At 31.4% G+C, this 16,799-nt stretch overlaps 1 protein-coding gene and 1 long non-coding RNA gene across 2 annotated transcripts; both read right to left on the bottom strand.

The window, feature by feature from the left end:
- Nucleotides 1-4,769: 4,769 nt before the first annotated feature.
- On the bottom strand, nt 4,770-9,013 carry LOC100141671 (zinc finger protein 678). The gene is made up of 2 exons (XM_008201426.3): nt 8,050-9,013; nt 4,770-5,137 (listed from the first exon to the last, which is right to left on the bottom strand). The coding sequence occupies exons 1-2, from the start codon at nt 8,381-8,383 to the stop codon at nt 4,869-4,871; spliced, it is 603 nt and encodes a 200-aa protein (XP_008199648.1). The 5' UTR covers nt 8,384-9,013; the 3' UTR covers nt 4,770-4,868.
- A 4,427-nt stretch (nt 9,014-13,440) lies between these two features.
- On the bottom strand, nt 13,441-14,526 carry LOC103314717 (uncharacterized). The gene is made up of 3 exons (XR_511734.3): nt 14,368-14,526; nt 13,988-14,317; nt 13,441-13,938 (listed from the first exon to the last, which is right to left on the bottom strand). It is a non-coding gene; the product is annotated as an uncharacterized LOC103314717 (long non-coding RNA).
- Between the last annotated feature and the right edge of the window lie 2,273 nt (nt 14,527-16,799).

The raw sequence follows: 16,799 nt of genomic DNA, 5'->3' as shown, positions 1-16,799 counted from the left end.
ATTCACCGCATATTTTCGAGTTGATTATACCATTCAGGCTTTACGATTGTTTAAACCCTTGTGAACTTACAAGCAGAAGCAAAATTCTCTTAATTAGTCGGCTTTCTATAGGTATCATGTAAATGAGATTTGAAGAAAACATTCGGTAGTTATCAAAATGAAACCGCTCTCACGTGTTCGTAACATTCTCCATTTAAACATTTACACCATTGAGCAAATTTGCACTGATTCCTTTGTGAGCAGATCTAAGAATAATTCATGCGTGTGAGCCCATTTCCCTCCGAATAATTTATTAGACCCCTCGATTCTCAGTTACACACCACCAAGTCCGAAAAAAATCAGAGAGGTGGCCCTTTCCAGCCCCAAGGCCTGCACCTAGGCCAATTAAGTGCCCTCCTCTCCAGCCGCCCTTTTGACACAAACGGGGTGGCCTCCCTCCGCCCTTAGCACCCATGTGTCACCCCAACCACAACAACAACGACTGTTTCCCTCGAACGGATGACGCGAATTAGCATGGAGCGGCCATTTTGATAAAACGCAAAAGGGTCAAAATGAACGGGAAACATAAATAACTACTACTAATAACTAACTTCCTAAAAAGTAACAATCCGTGTGTGTGCGAATGGGAACTGAACATGAAATGCTGCGTCTCCTCGAAAGTATAAGAAGATGAAAAAAAATGATTGATTTCTTCTATTATGTCCGTTCTATTATTTACAAGAGAAGTTTATGTGAGTGTGCCGCAATAGGGATAATTCCGTCTTCTTTCAAACTGGAAAACGGATTTCTTGAGAGCACGTGCACTGAAATTCTTTTATGCACAAAATTGAGTTTTGATATTATATTTGGGGAAGGTTCGATGCAAGCGTAGCTTGTAAATATTTTCCAAGCTTACGTCTATAAAGAGTTCAAAAGTCGATTTCAGTGTCAAGCTTTACTTACAATAATACAAAATTCGATTGTATTAAAAAAACCTGGACCTGTCAACGCATACCTACAACAAAAATAATTCTCGTTTCTTCTTTTAATTAAAAAGTATTAAATATTAAAAACTTTGGGCATATGTGTTCGATTCCTTAACATAAGAGGCTTTAGACAATGAATTTCAACGGATTTAAGGCTATCTTCAAATCGACATTGGAATATTTTATATCTAAGTTTATTGCCTTTGAATTTTTTTGAGGTAATTTACGAATATTCGTATTTTTACTAAGAATACTAACAAAATGTTCTCATACTTTCTGCTGAAGTAAAATATTCGGTTGTTGACAAATTAGGTGTCTAATTATTTTAAAATATTTTAACGAGTATTTACAAAGAAATATATATAAATACAGTAAGTAAATAATTAATTACTTATTAGTTTCCTTAGAAAGCTACTTGGAAAAAATAAATATTAAAATTAAGACGTCTTGTAGATTAAGTTATATTATCTAAGTACTTATACATAGTGATAGAAAAGTGTGAAACAAACCTTCTAATGGTGATTAACTGAACGATATTCAGTTAACAGTCCTAGTAGTTTCTCCTTACGTTGTAAGCCTAACTTAGAGACTTCAAACAAAATTATTTTTAATGAAGAAAGATGCCTCAAGTTTTTTTTTTGATCTAATGTTAATCACAAATGGTATGAAAATTTCATATAATGTTTTTTTTGACATCACTAGTATTTATTGTAAGAAAAAATTAATACATGAGAGGGGTGCTAAAGATTTTTTTCTGTAGATGTGTTGCATTTATTGTAGTAAAAAAGGTTTATTTTCAAAAGATCTACGCTCAGAGAAAAAGGTCTGTATGAACTCTTGAATATTACTATACAGAGTTGTTAACAGTTTATTAAAAAACAAGTTTCATAAGACCAGTCTTGAAGCACGAACTCAATTTAAAAAATGAGTGGTGTTAGCCACGAGTTATTTGAAAGAATGAGTGCTTTAAGGTTTTATGAAACGAGTTTTTTTATACTATTTTTTGTAATTTGCTCTTTTTTGCCGTTTTTAAACAAAAATTGTTATTTTAGTCGATTTAGGGATTTTTGTGACAGTTGGTAATATCTCAATTTTCAAAGTAAAAAATGGATTTAAAATTCAAAAAACGGAAGTATGGATAATAATAAACGTAATCTTGTAAGAACGCCCCTTGAAAGTTATTAAATTGACCGCAAATTTGCTTCCTGCCAAACTAAAATTGTTCATAAAATGTTCCTTCATATAATGACTATTATGACATCGCACTTGATGACGTTGCGTGCTTTAATATGCTTATTAAAGCTTCAAAATGGAACTGTACATAGGTACTAATTTCTTGCCTCACCTAAAATTTTTTTTCATTATACAGGTTGTTTCGAAAGAGACCTACAATAAAGCTTTATTTTTTAAATGGAACAACCTATATTTTCTGCATTTCCAGATGGTTTTAAAACTAATGATTTTGATCTAAGCTGTACAGTAAAACTGTTGCAACTGTCATCTAATTAGTCGGAGGGGCTCACTATTACAATGATAACAATCTTAAAGATTTATTGCATTTGTATGGAAAATGCTATTAGAATGCCGCTGCGGCATTCAGAGAGTACTTAGAGTATAAAAAAATAAATAAAAATAACATTATTGAAAATTTGGTATCCACAATAATGAGGTAGATTATTTCGAAGCGTTCATCTTAAAGCGGCAGGTAGACAGGGCCGGACATAAAATTATAGGAAACTTAAAATTTTTTAAAAACATTTTATTAAGACGATTTAGGCTAAAACTCTTAAGAATAATGCAATAGTATCTCATGTTTCAACTAAGCGAACTTTTTTTAGTTCCTCGGGCAATTGGCTAAATTATTTTAAGAAAATAAAAAAAATTATTACAACTCTAATAAGAAGGGATTGTCGGTTTTTTGGTGGCCAAAGTATTTTGGCGTATTTTTATCTCAGACATTAATTGTTCTTGGATTGGTAAAATGAGTCATGTAGATGCAAAACCAGTTGTATGTTTTTTGAGTTTTTATTTTTTTTTAAATTTGAAATTAACTGAAAGAGATTGATTTATCACTCATCATTTATCACTTATCAGATATCAGCTAAGTGTTAACAGACTCTGGAGGTGGCTAGCATCTGTTAATAGTGTAGGGAAACATCTGATCTAAAGCCGATTTTTTAATTTTTTTGGTTTGTTCAATATATTTTAGCAAAAGGATTTTTGATTGCAAAAAATCCACATCTACAATCTCTTTTTTATAAATATTATTTATATTATTATATATTTGGGATTTTTCGAGATTTTTAGGTATTGGCTTCCTTCTAAACAAATTAACCGTAATAGTATAATGATAGATCAAGAACGTTGAGGATATTTAAGTCGTGTACGTACATGTAAAAGTCGCTATACAGGCTGGTTCAAAAGTGTCGGACAATTTTTGGGGTAGTGATAAAGGACATTAAACTTAATTAGAAGTTCTTATGACAAACAATTGTTTGAACATTTTTCCACGAGATATAGTTCTTTAAATTTAAATTTTTAATTTAAGTTTTTGATGTTTTAGATCATACATTTTTGACTTTAGTTAGCGGAAACGACAGCTCTTGCAATACTAAACAAGTATCTGTCAAAAAAATCACCAATTATTGTCTTCTGATTTTAAAAACTTGACAATAAATTAAATTCAACATAGGAATCAAAAGAACAACAATCGATACCGTTGCTAAGGAAAACAGTTGAAAATTTTTACTTTTTATGATGCTCTTTTATTATCACAGTTTGTACGACATTTTTGAATTATCACTTTGTATTCTTAACATGCGAAGTTTTGAAGTCGAAGGCCTATTGTATAAGGTTTGTTCTTAGCGAAAATCAGAAAATTTTACGGATGATTTATCCAAAATTCAGTTAACAGTGTTGACACAATCTCGATGCGGCTTTTTGTAAACTTCAACCCCAAATTGAGTTGCTAAAAGGAACAGAAGAGGAAAACTAATATCGAGTGCTTCAAATATATGTACTGAAGTTCTAAGACAGATGATTGTAAAAAAAGTATTATTACTTATACAAATACATTACAAATATCTACTACATAGGTGTATTTTTCTGTGTGAATATTTCGCTGTAATTTATCTACAAGATTTAAAAAATTATAATTTTTCGCTGCAGTTTGCAACATTTTATTAGAAGATTATGCTCCACTGCAATTTACTTTTTCGCATTTTTTGGTGTTCATACTTTTTATAAAACTTTTTTGCTTTTTTCGGTCCTTTTTTTATATTTTGATCATGTGATCAATGTAAAAATGGTATCATCGTATAATTTAAATATTAATTATTTTATCTACATTTCGCAAGACGTTGGGAAAAGTTGTAAAATGTTAAAAAAAATAGTATCTCATCAATGATTAAGATCTGAGTTTTGGCAGTTGCTTTACATTTTTTCAAGAAATGTTGCTTTTTGCAAAACAATTAGAAAAACAGTTGGTGCAAATTGAAATTTTTACTTACCAGTTCATTTGTCGCAAATCTGTGAAAGTTATCTTTCCCTTTCAAAGAGCACCTAAAATATAAAATCCTCTCACGTTGTAACGTGTAACGATTCTTTTAGTCTTTTTAAGTTTGGATAACAATGACGCAGGATTGGCGATTCATCATGCCCGTTTCCAGATTTTGCGAAATCAGATTTATTGTTCGCCAAACATGGAAAAATCCCGAATTGCACCGTTCCATCATTTGGATTGATAGCTTAACAATGGTGAAATCGTCGAGGGTCACGGAATCGTAAAAATTAAACGATCACTTAATCAAATCGCATTCGTGTCACTTTATTAAAATTGCTTCTCTATCACAAAATTTACAAAAATAGTATATACAAAAAATGCTATTTACATCACAGTCGAATTCAGAACCCGTACATGGGGGGCACGTAGGGGTAGGTCGCAGAGGCCCAAGCGTCGAACGGGAGCATAACGGGCACAGCGTACACTCCTCTTGGCTGAAAATGCGTCCTGGAGTGCTTCTTAAGGTGATCCTTTCTCCCGAATCGCTTGCCACAATGGGTACAAGGAAAGGGACGAAGTCCGCTGTGTATCCTTTTGTGACGCGTCAATTCCTCGTTTCTCGTAAAGGTCTTCCCGCAATCCTTCTCGTCGCACTTGAAAGGACGTTCGCCTAACGAAACAAAAAAATTAGCAAACTGAATCAAATGCATAAACAGAAGAATTTAGACCATAAAATAATAGCAGAAGAAATCACTCTGAAAAGTGCCTCTTTTAATTTGAGTAAAATTCTTTTTAACCTTTTTTTGATTTAAAATATAATACTTAATAAAAGGATTAAGATCACTGAATTAAGTAATTAGGTAACCCCTTTAACATTTTACTTTTTATTGTTCTTTATTGTACACAGCTGGACACCAGAAACGCAATTATTGTTCAAATTGAATCAAATATACGAGAAAAAATCGCCTAACATTTAAGTGCAGTTATATTTTTGTATTTTTGTCTTTTTTAATCGTTTAAGCGAGATTTTGTTAAAATGAAACGAAACGTTAGTAAACTAAATAAAAAAATTTAATATAGGGTGCTTACATTCTTGGAGTTGAAAGTTTACCTGGTAAAATACTAAAAGAGTGTATAGAAACAGGGTAACAGCGAGAAAAACGTGGAAACGGAATCGTTACTTTTAGGAATGATATTTAACTTCGAAGCTGACATTTTCTGATAAAATAAAATTTACTTAATTGTTGCAACAAACAAGAATAACGTCACTAGGACAGCGAAAAATGCCACTTCATAGTTTTGGTACTGATGATGTTTTACTTTACTTTACTTTATTTTAATTAGTTTCGACCAAAATTTTTTTCTGTCTGATCACTTTTGTAATGTTTTGATCACTTTGATCACTTTTTTTTTTGTCTTGAGGAAATTTTATTAGTGTTTTGTTGAGGTTTTTCATCAAATTTATATTCATGGACTATAATGAATTATATTAAGTTTTAATAATGACTTTGTTGTCATGATTATGAATTACGTTGAAGACAAAGTATGGTAATTGTTGCAGTCGTAGCATCAGTTTACAAATAAATAATGTAAATTTAGTAATTTTTTATAGTGTGATGTTTTTGGGAGCTTCATACATATACCATTTCCCATAAGTTTCAACCTTAAGACCGTGAACTTTCTTCTTTTTTGATCGTTTTGTCACGTTGTTTAACCAGAAATGTGATTACATTCAAACAAGCCGGAAACTCAAAATAACGGTTTTTAATTTTTTAGGCATTTTACCTCTTTTTTTAGAGATGCGGCTATTTTTTAAATTTTTATAAAAAAACAACTGATAGATTACTCAATTCGAATTACATATTTTGCTTTTTTAGGTATTTTACCATATTTTCAGTCAGCAGTTGTTTAGTGAATTTTCACCAAAAATCCAATTATTCAGCAAAATTTCAGTAAAAATAAAAAATGATGTTATTTTTGCATTTCTCGTAATATTTTATTGTGTTTAAGAAAGATAAAATAAAACAAAATAAAGTGTCTAAACTAGGTAAGTTAGAATTTTTAAATTATTTTTCTTTTTTGACGATTTTAGCACATTGCTTACCTAGAAAAGCATTTATTATTTATGGGGATTGCAATTTTGGAATTTTTTAAGCATTTAAGCACATTATTGTGGTAAAACCGCCATTTTTACAAAATTTAATTTTGTAAATCCACTAAAAAATAATATTTGTCGAAAATTATATGATTTTACTGTTTTTGAGTTATTTTATCACGTCTTTAATTAAAAAATTATTTATTGAGCAAAATTTTGTCAAAATTATTCAAAAAAATCACCTAATTGGGTCAAAAATATTGTTATTTTTACTTTTTACGAGCGATCATCGTACTGTTAAGTCATCCAATCATATGTTTTCCGAAATTTTGAGTCAAAATACAAAATATTGTTGAATTAGGTCGCAAATTATGTAATTTGTGACATTTTCTAAAAACGTAAAAGCTCAGTTTGGCGTAGTTTTGTTAAAATGGAATGAGAAATCACTCACTTCGTTTAAGAATACGAATATTGTATTTCTTAAATCAAAAGAACAATTACCTATTTGCCATATTAAATAAAAAATACCTCTAGTAATTGTACGACTGTGGTTGTTTAAGTGTAGTTGAGTAACACTTAGTTATTCTTTTTCAGGCGTTTTACCCACCTCTCACAAATGGTCCGAAAAATCATTACATTGGATCAAAAAGTACATTGTTTAGCATTTTCAGTCAGAAACGCGGTTGTGTACTAAAATTTTGCCATAAATTCACCGAAAACTTTGTTCAAAAATTAATCAATGTTTGCATTTTTAAGCATAGATTAATATTGAAATAAAAACGCAGTCTTTGCAAAATTTTGTTTAAACAAATCGAAAGAATTAAAAAAAATGGAATCTAAAATTATATGATTTTACATTTTTGCATTATGTGACACGTTTTTTATGCAAAAACGCATAAATTAAGCCAAAGCTTTTCAAAAATATCTCAGTGGAAAATGGTGTGTTATCTATAATTTTTTGGCGCTTAGATATGTTTGAACTAAAAATATTTGTTTCTGGATAAGTTTAAAATTGACAAAACTTGATCAAGAATAATTTGTTTTTAATTTGTTTGAAAATGTTTTTGTCCAAATCACAACTACATATTTTGCGAAATTTCGACAATAGGGATCATTTTGCATTTTATTAATAGATTATTTTATCATATTTTTTCAAAAAATACAAAATATTCGTCAAATTGCGTTAAGGGTGATGTAAGTTTTGGATTTTAAGAACTTTTAAGTACGAACGTAATATTATTAGTCATAAAATTTTAAACCTTAGTCTTACTGATCACCGATGGCATTTTTTTTATTTTATTTTCTATTTATTGTTATTATAATTATACCAATCATCATTTCTATTATTTGTTGTGCAACACAAATTTTAATAAAATCTTCCTGTCTTGCCGACAGTTTTTATAAGTTGTTTTTTGTATCCAAAGGATTTTTCGAAATACATTCTTTTTGTTCTTTCTTTACTTTTACTAAGTATTATTTAAACCAACCTGTGTGTATCCTAATGTGTCCTTTGAGTTGTCCGTTGTTTGAAAATCCGACGTCGCAATGCGGACACTTGTACTTCTTCGGTCGTTGTTTCCGAGCATTCAAAATTTTCACTTGGTGCTCTTGATTGAGCACTCTGGCGTACTCCTCCAAGGCATAGCCGGTGGCGAGGGTTTCCAAAATTGCGGGGTCGCTGTATGGCGGTAAAAAATGTCCAGGATCGACTGGCCTAAATCCAGGTTTTTCTGGTTTCGATTGCGTTGAGGAGGAGGTATCCCATGGCCTGAATATTTTAGGGCACTTAGTGTTGGTTTCGTTATTGCAGGAAGGGCACATCTCGCCACTTAAGGACACTTGAGACACAATTGCTAACTAAACAAAATTTAAATGTACAAGGGTATATAAGTTAAAGGGGCAGGACTTGGCAAGTGGGGGTACGTCGAGGATCTGCAACAATAACTTGTAACCCCTGGCTTTGTGTTTATTGAATGAAATGTATCGTTTGGACGACTTTGGACCGTATTGGGGGATGGTATTGTTGTAGGGCGGCTCGAAGGGTGACTTTATGGGATTTATGTTGAAAGGTAAGTGCTACCATTTTGCACGGTTGTCTCGTTAATCCGACCCATTTGTGGTGGGATTTTGTTGTAATTTTGTCTCAGGTAATCACAGATGACAACTCCATATACACCCTTTTCTTCGTTGACGCGACGTAAATCTACCGATTTAAATTTAATTCGGAACAGTGGAAGTGCTTACGCATCGTGTGACATTTTTTGATCGATTGGAAATAAATTTCACTCAAATTCGTCGACGGATTTTAGAATTGGGCACGTTGGAAGGGTTAAACCGATTCATCACAATTAGTCTCGAGTTTTGTCAAAACAACCAGATACTTATACAACTGATGATATTGCCAGGAAGTTGTGCAAAACTACAAACAAAGCAAGTGTTATTGCAGTTATAAATTCATATTTTATTTATTTTAAATATTTCCTATACGATTTTCAGTGTGCTTGAGAAATTCAACACAAGGGTTAACACTTTTACTATAAAATAGAAAACTAATATCAATATCGTATGTTTTCAGTTTCGGTGGAGAAACAATGCGCACTTGGTTTGTATTAACTATTTTTTTAAAAAATGCGCTTTTAACCAAAACTAGAATGCAGATATTTAATATTTGATTATTTTTTATTTGAAGCAACGAAAAATATTTACAGTAACTCAGATGTACACAACGAGTTAACTTAAAGTAGTATTTTAAGTAATCCTTCAGAACAAACGTTTGCGAGTCTTCCAACTGATTCAAAAACAAAAGGAGATTCCGACATAGAAGTTTGGTTCGTTTTTTAATTTCCAAGGCCTGGTTCTAAAAGGTCTTATCCTTTTATTAATCAAAATTATAAAATTTACTTTACGACAACTTCTTTTTGAATCTGGGTTTTAACATTGTTTAGTAACAAGAAAAAGTAAAAATCAAGAAGTAAATCTAAAAATTATTAGTATTAATTTATACGTTCACCGTCTCTTCTAATTTGAATTTGAATTTTTATTTTTTGTCCGTGCCTAATGCGCCCTAGCTGGTTTGTTAGTTAATCCGGTCCTCCGGGACCTACAGTACTATTAGCTTATAGTAGTGGAAAGCACTTATTTATAATTCACATGATTTATCGCTTATGATCTGCTGAATTGATCGGTTAGCGGCTACCGAAAACAATAACATACAAGTAGGTATGTAAAAATATGATTAATTAAATGAGTCGTTGCCAACACTTTTTTTAGTAATTTGTAAGATTGCCATCCTTTCTGAGTGTTATTCAATAAATATTTGACCAAAAATCAAACAAAGTTGTTGGACTTTACTTCAGTGACAAAAATTTAGAATTGGTAGATAAAGATAACTGATACAGTAAGTTTCGTCTACGTTCAGAGCATTCCTAAGATATTTACGCTTTTTATTTTGCAAGAAAGCAGTTAATGAAGCTCATTATTTTACTATCGAGTTAAATATAAACTCCAGGTTAAAGTAAAAAAAACATATTCCCAACTTTGAAATAATCTGACTCTTATGTTAACTTAGACTGAACTGAACACACAAGTTTACAATCCTAATTACAAAAATAAAAAAAGGAAAAAGTACCCCGAAAATCTAAACTGGTGAAGCTATAAAAGTTTGAATTTTTCGGGGTTTTTAGTTTCAGACTATTCTTCTGTGTCAATTTATTTTAAGAGTTTGTTGCAATTTTGTTTTTTATTTTCTTAAAATGAAACCAAAAAATTGATAACATCACGTACAATCAATTTGAAAACCTGACAGATTCGAATTAAAGTCCTGGAAAAACATAGTTAAAGACCTGACCTAAACTGACAGATTCGAATTAAAATCCTGGAAGAACATAGTTAAAGAAGAAAAGCTTAAAAACTGAATATCCTGAAAAACTCAAATAAATCTGAACTGAATCTGAAAAAAGCAAAATATGAAGAAACTTTGTTGCTAAAACTAATAAGTTGATTCCTAATAATTTTTCAGTTTCCTATTTTCTTTCATTTTAATTTTATAATTTGATTCGCATTTCAGTGAGTCACTGAATAAATTATAAAATTTATTACAACCTCGACTTTCTTTCTAAAAGAATCTAGACGTTCAGGTTTTAAATTTAAATATGTGAAAAATTTTTCTAGTAAAAAAATTATTGAATTATGAATGTAAATGTAGTAAGGACATAACTGTACTCCTCAATTAAAATGATACAGTAAATAGTACGTTACCAATTTAAATGTGCTAGAGTTCCTTTCAAATTTAATAGTTTTCATAATTTTTTGTTACATTGGGCATCATTAAAAATTAACTTCTTTCTGGTCTAATTGTGATCTTTGACTTTGCAAAAATATCTGAGATATTTTGTCAAATTTTGTTATAAAATCAAAAATGATTTGATTTTAAAATTGGACCAAAAGCTCGAAAGGCGGTTATGACGTCACGATTGCAAATTTAAATTGAAATAACATGAGGTAGAGAGCAGATAAAAAGAAACGCTTTTGACTAAAGTAATAAGCGTTTCCAGTACTATTATTTAAAACAAAGTTATTTTGGGTTGACAATGCCTTTAATAAAGAGAAAGTGTACATACAGATTGCGATATAAAGTTTTTTTAGTATTTCATATTTATACAGGCCTGCGTTTTTAAAATGCCACCAATAATACATATTCCGATACGAACACGATTACAAATTTTGAGAATTATAATAATCTTTTGTAGTTTTTGTAGTTAACCCATTCAAAAAATTACAACGTTTTTAGTTTGTTAGTGAATAAGATAAATAGGTTAAAATCATATTCACGCCGTCTGTTGATAAAACACATGATAATTGTTGTTAACAGAAATTTACCACTGTTAATGAAACAGTCATTAGTCTGTATTTTTGTATCTAGTGTTATGCAACTTTTGTATATTTGGATGCGTTCATTAGACGCAGGCCTCGTAAAGTTATGTGAAACACCCTATACAGTTGTGTATTAATAAATAACTTCCGAATTTTCTCATTTTCTTTAGTATTGTTAATTAGTATAGTTAATTAGTTAGAAGATAATTAGTTAATAAATTATTATTATTATTATTATTATCTTCTTTGCGGTATGGATTTCTGGGCATATCGTTGTTTGAAAAATAAATCAAAACAAGGGTCGTTGTTGGAAGTTTGAATCGATTGTAATGAATGTCCGGCCTAACGGCCATCGGAGGAATTGTCCTTAGGTGATTAGGACGCAGTCGGGTGCCGGGGTGTTGACAATAATTTCGTTTCGAACTTCCGTAGTGAACGAGAATTGTCAAAACATCCGATGATCCTCTCGACGGGAGGTCTTTACCTTTTCAGAATGAATCTGTCCCAAGTTGGCAAAGCGCAATGAAATAAAATTATTTGTACGCCCTGAATGGGGCTTTTAAACCATCAGTTTACGTAACAATAACTCTGTCTGGTGAGATTAATGTGATTGGTTTCTTACCGAATTTTCTCGAGTTGGCCTCTTAATCGAGTTAGAACAAGCGGAAAGTGAGTCCGTGTTAACGTAATTAGACAAGACTTGCACTTCGGAATTTCTAACTCATAAATTCCGATGCATTATAGGAGGTCCCAAGGAAAATAATAGGATTGCGGTGAGCCGTGGTCAACAAATCACATAAATTACCACCCACGCTGTTATAAAGTGGACAGTCCTTACCGTGAATGAAGGACACGTTTCGCACATCAACTAAATTCGCTGAATAGAAGAAGAATAAACACCAAGTGAATAAAAAGCGCATAAATCCGCCCAAAACGACAGGACATATCTACGATTGCTGCAACCTTTTCGTGATGGATAGATACCTTTATGCCCCCAATAAAAAATCAATTCCGTTTCAGAATGCTCTTAATTGTTCAACGATCAATGACTTTGATGGAAAAGAAAAAAATCAAATACATGGAAAAATCGCTAAAATCTACGAGGGTGGATTTCAAGAGTTCAATTGAGCCGGACTAAAAGGACAAAGACGAATTGCGTCAGTTCTCACGCGATGAATGGGATTTTTTAGGTACAGGTGTAGACCCACGATTGTCCAACAGTGGCGAGGGCGTGCACCGTAAAATCTCCGAATATTAAAACTTGCAGTTATTTATACGGGGACTTTACTCAATGGGGTGTAAAAAACACAGCTACCAGTCCTAAAAATTGCCACCTTGATGCTATTAATTTTAGAAAACTTATTACACATCGGATTTTTTTACTTTATTTACAAATTTTAAGAGCAAAAATCCAAAACGCTGATGGCTACACAAACAGTCTAATTTATATGGAAGTTTTCCTCTTTTTAATGTGGTTATTTGTTAAAATATCTGATTTTTACGTCGTAATTCATTTTTACGGGTTTTTTATTATTACTCGATAAGTAGGAGGTAAGGACTCGGAAGTTGAAATTGATTCACAAAGTAATGCATAAATACAGGTTTATTCAAAAGTGTTAACAAACTTTTTAATTTTCGAGCTTTTGATAAAAGATTTTGGGTATTAATAAAGCGATCAGTAATAAATTCGATTTTGATCAGTAAAAAATAATAAATGATCAGTATTTAATTAATTTTTGCACAGTAAAAAATTTAAATGCCAAGTAAACCACGCACCGTATTTTATTAAAATTTGCCCAGTAAAAAAATCGTAAATGCACAGTATCTAGTTTCAGTTTGCACAGTTTAAATAATAAAGACTCAGTAGCTATTGCATTTATTATTTTACTGTGCATTTATTATTTTTACTGTGCATTCATTATTTTTACTGTGCACTTTTTATTTTTACTGATCAAAAATTCTTGTCGTTTAAATAAAATACTGTGCATTTAATTTGTACCCAAAGATTTTTATCTATAACCAGTCTATTATTAGATCATAATATTGCTACTAGGAGACCTCTTATGATATCAATAAAACCTATAGGTCTTATGAAAACACCGTAAGACCCGTAACAAAAATAAACTGCATTTTCTACATTGATCTTTAAATTAAAAGAGAACATATGGTTGGTTTCAATGGTTTCTTATTTATTCGGCGCCGAGAACAAATTTACTGTAACCGAAGTCGGACCTAATATAGTATTTCTATTTTAAAAATTAATTTGACAAACGTCAAACCTTTGCGCGGATAAAACACATTGTAAGATCCTTAATAATAATAACATTTTATTCTTCGAATTAGACTCAACAAGTCTTAAACTTTGTAACATTTACAATGTTATTATATTTATTTTCGAGTAATTAGATTTCAAAAGGTTATTTCGCTGGAGTGAGGGGCGTTTTGGAGCCTCACTTATTGCCTGGGTACTTTCCATCGTTGGTGCAACAACATCGAGCGCTCAACTAAAAATTAAGATCACAACCTGTAGTGTTATCTATGACGGCTACTTACTATGTTTCGTCAAACTGTATTATTTTATTAAGTTCTTTAGTAGTTTATCGTTAACCACAGCTTTAAGAGGGAGCTGGATTAGTGTTCTTTTCCTTTCTGTTAAATTTCGATGTTGTATCGTTTTACCGTGAAGGAGCTACGAGGTACGGGTATTTCCCGAGTGTTTCATACCGTTCCCCTACAAATTTTGAACAACTTTTGTGGGAATTTCAGAGATCACGTTCCTTTGTGTTTGTCGCATCGAGCTCAGGGCATCTCGATGTGGTTTTAGAGCCCCTTTTTGTTGTTCAGTCCAGGAGACGTTATGACTGATTTTCCTTAAATCGCTAACTTCATTTTAATTATATATTTGTGAATTTTGTAAACTTAATTAATCTTACCGTGAACCTCCCTGATACAATCACAACTATTTAAGTCACCTCATAACATCTTCAAAAAATCAAAGAATTGTACAGGTTAATTAGACTGTAAACAAACCATCTATCGTTAGAATAAGGGATGCGCACACTCGCGAAATAATTCAAGTGGTACTCCGTAGAAAATTGTCGTTCCTCCTTTTCCACTTGCGGTGCCGTGGAAGAAACATGGCGACGGTATCGCTTCAATAAATTTTCGGTTATCCAAGGCATCCATAGCGTTTTGGGTGGATATTAAAGAGTATCGCATAGTTCGAACCGATCTAAATTACCACTGGTAATTATTTTCGAGATATCTCTGCTGTATCTTTAATAGCACCGCGCGTGGCGGCCAACCCTCAAAGAGGTAACGTAAAATTATTTAATTATACTATTACTTATGTTAATTTAACGTATAGGATTTTTTGGTACACGGAATCGTATTGTATGATTTCCTGGGTCTCCATTTCCGTCTTTCTAAATTTCGATTTTCCGACCGTAAATTGTTACGACCGAGAAGTTTCTTTTCGTCCTGCTATCTGCCGGCTGATCGCTAAGGAAGCTTCCTCTGCTCGAAGTAACTGGGGAGTTGATCCTACCGAGACCATCACGGAGTGAAGGACAGGTCGTACCTTTTACTTAGTTGCGTCATCTCAAATTTTGCGATATTTAATCACAATACTCTTCGTAATATTTAATTCAAATAAATTTATTAATTTTCGTCTACTGTGAACATTACTCAGCGCTGTGGTAGTGGCCAATTTTTTGTTTTTTTCATATACTTAATTTTATTCAATTTAATTCATGTAAATTATTTTCAAATCTGTTATTTTTTTTGGTTTTCAATATATTCTGTTTTGGGGAAAAACCCAAGTAAAATTTTCTTAAACCCCGACCCTGCTCCCGAACAAACCAAAAGAGCTGACCAACCGGAGTAACATCCAAGTAGGTTACAACTTGCTCTAAATGTATTGAAAATAATCTGACGTTTCGTATTGAGAAATGCCAAACAGTTGTCAAAACTGCCTTACCCAGGAGAAAAACCGAAAATTTTGACAGTGTCGAGGAATAAATAACTATTATTAGCTGTTTTAAAACTACAAAGACGCCAACGTCGCATTTTACCACATTATTTTTTTAAATAAAATAGATAAAATTGTAAAATAAATATTAATAATTAGATCCCTCATTGAAAGTAGAAATTACATTAGTTATTATTTTTTTGAAGTGCATGAATAATTTATAACAGCTAATTTTGAGAGAAAACACGACGTTGGCGTTTTTATAGTTCTGAAACAGCTAATAGATAAGCATAAAAATGAATTCAGATTTTTAATTTTTGTTTTTATTTTTCTTTAATATCCACCGTATTGTTGCAGACTCTAAATTCATGAAAAATAAAATTAAAAAACAAAAAAATTAATGCAATTTATTTTAAAAATAACTACTTCTCTTGCCGCACAATGTACTAACAACCTGGAAAGATGCCATTTTTGACTGATTTATCTCTCCGGTTGATCAAAATCTTTATAGTAATTTATAAATATGTGTCTAACCACTCTAAAAAAAATAAAATAACGACCCCATTTTCAATCCACATCAACAATATTTTTGGTAATGTTATCTGAGTGATATCGCTCGTAAAAAGCAAAACTAGCAACAATCTCTATTCAGCAGTTTCTGCAATTTTATAAAATAATTGCGTTTTTGAAAGAAAAACTTTCCAAGTATTGGCGATGCTGAAACACATAATACGAGTATCATTTTCTATCCATCATTTTGTGACTTTCGCGGAACATTGAATTGGAGTTCTAAAACGAATTTATGCGCTTCAAATAAGCAAAAGTGACACCATTTTTGAGTGGTGTTTGTCTTTTTTTGTAATTACAAATTTTGGAGGATAACTAAGACGTTTTGGATCAAAGACGTGCGTATAATGCAACAATGTTAGAATAATATCGTTCTCGATCAATTTTGTTGATTTTGCGATCCAGTTTTGCAAAATTTGACCAAAAAATCTGCGTTTTGTAATGTCAGTTAAATGCTTAAGAGCTCAGAAAGTACAAGAACTGCTTTTTTTAAGATATTTGTTCGAACTTTCGGATAGTTTAGTTATTTTTTTACTAATAAATATTTATATTTCTGAATAGAAAAATACTATAACATCCGAAAAGATAATATTGGATTTTTTGATACGATTTTTAAGCTGGTTTTGAGGTATTTAAAAAACGAAGAAAAATTCTGAAAAAATTTATATCAACCAAAAAATAATATAAAGTAGTAAACATTGAATTATGTGTGATTCTTGGCTTTATTGATACAATAATATACTCTTTGCAGATTTAACTTGTCTAACTTGCTAGAATGTTGCGAAAAGAAGAGAAAATATTTAAATTTTTGTTTTACTTTAAACTTTT

Source organism: Tribolium castaneum, chromosome 2 (assembly GCF_031307605.1).
Source record: "Tribolium castaneum strain GA2 chromosome 2, icTriCast1.1, whole genome shotgun sequence".
In the NCBI taxonomy this organism is placed as follows: domain Eukaryota; kingdom Metazoa; phylum Arthropoda; class Insecta; order Coleoptera; family Tenebrionidae; genus Tribolium; species Tribolium castaneum.
The sequence above is the reverse complement of the archived record's forward strand: the minus strand, read 5'-3'. Positions and strand labels throughout refer to the sequence as shown.

Coding starts and splice junctions, on each gene's coding strand:
- LOC100141671 (XM_008201426.3), bottom strand. CDS start 8,383: ATGTGCCCTTCCTGCAATAACGAAACCAACACTAAGTGCCCTAAAATA. Junction 5,138..8,049: donor ACACATTAGGATACACACAG/GTTGGTTTAAAT, acceptor TTGTTTCGTTAG/GCGAACGTCCTTTCAAGTGC.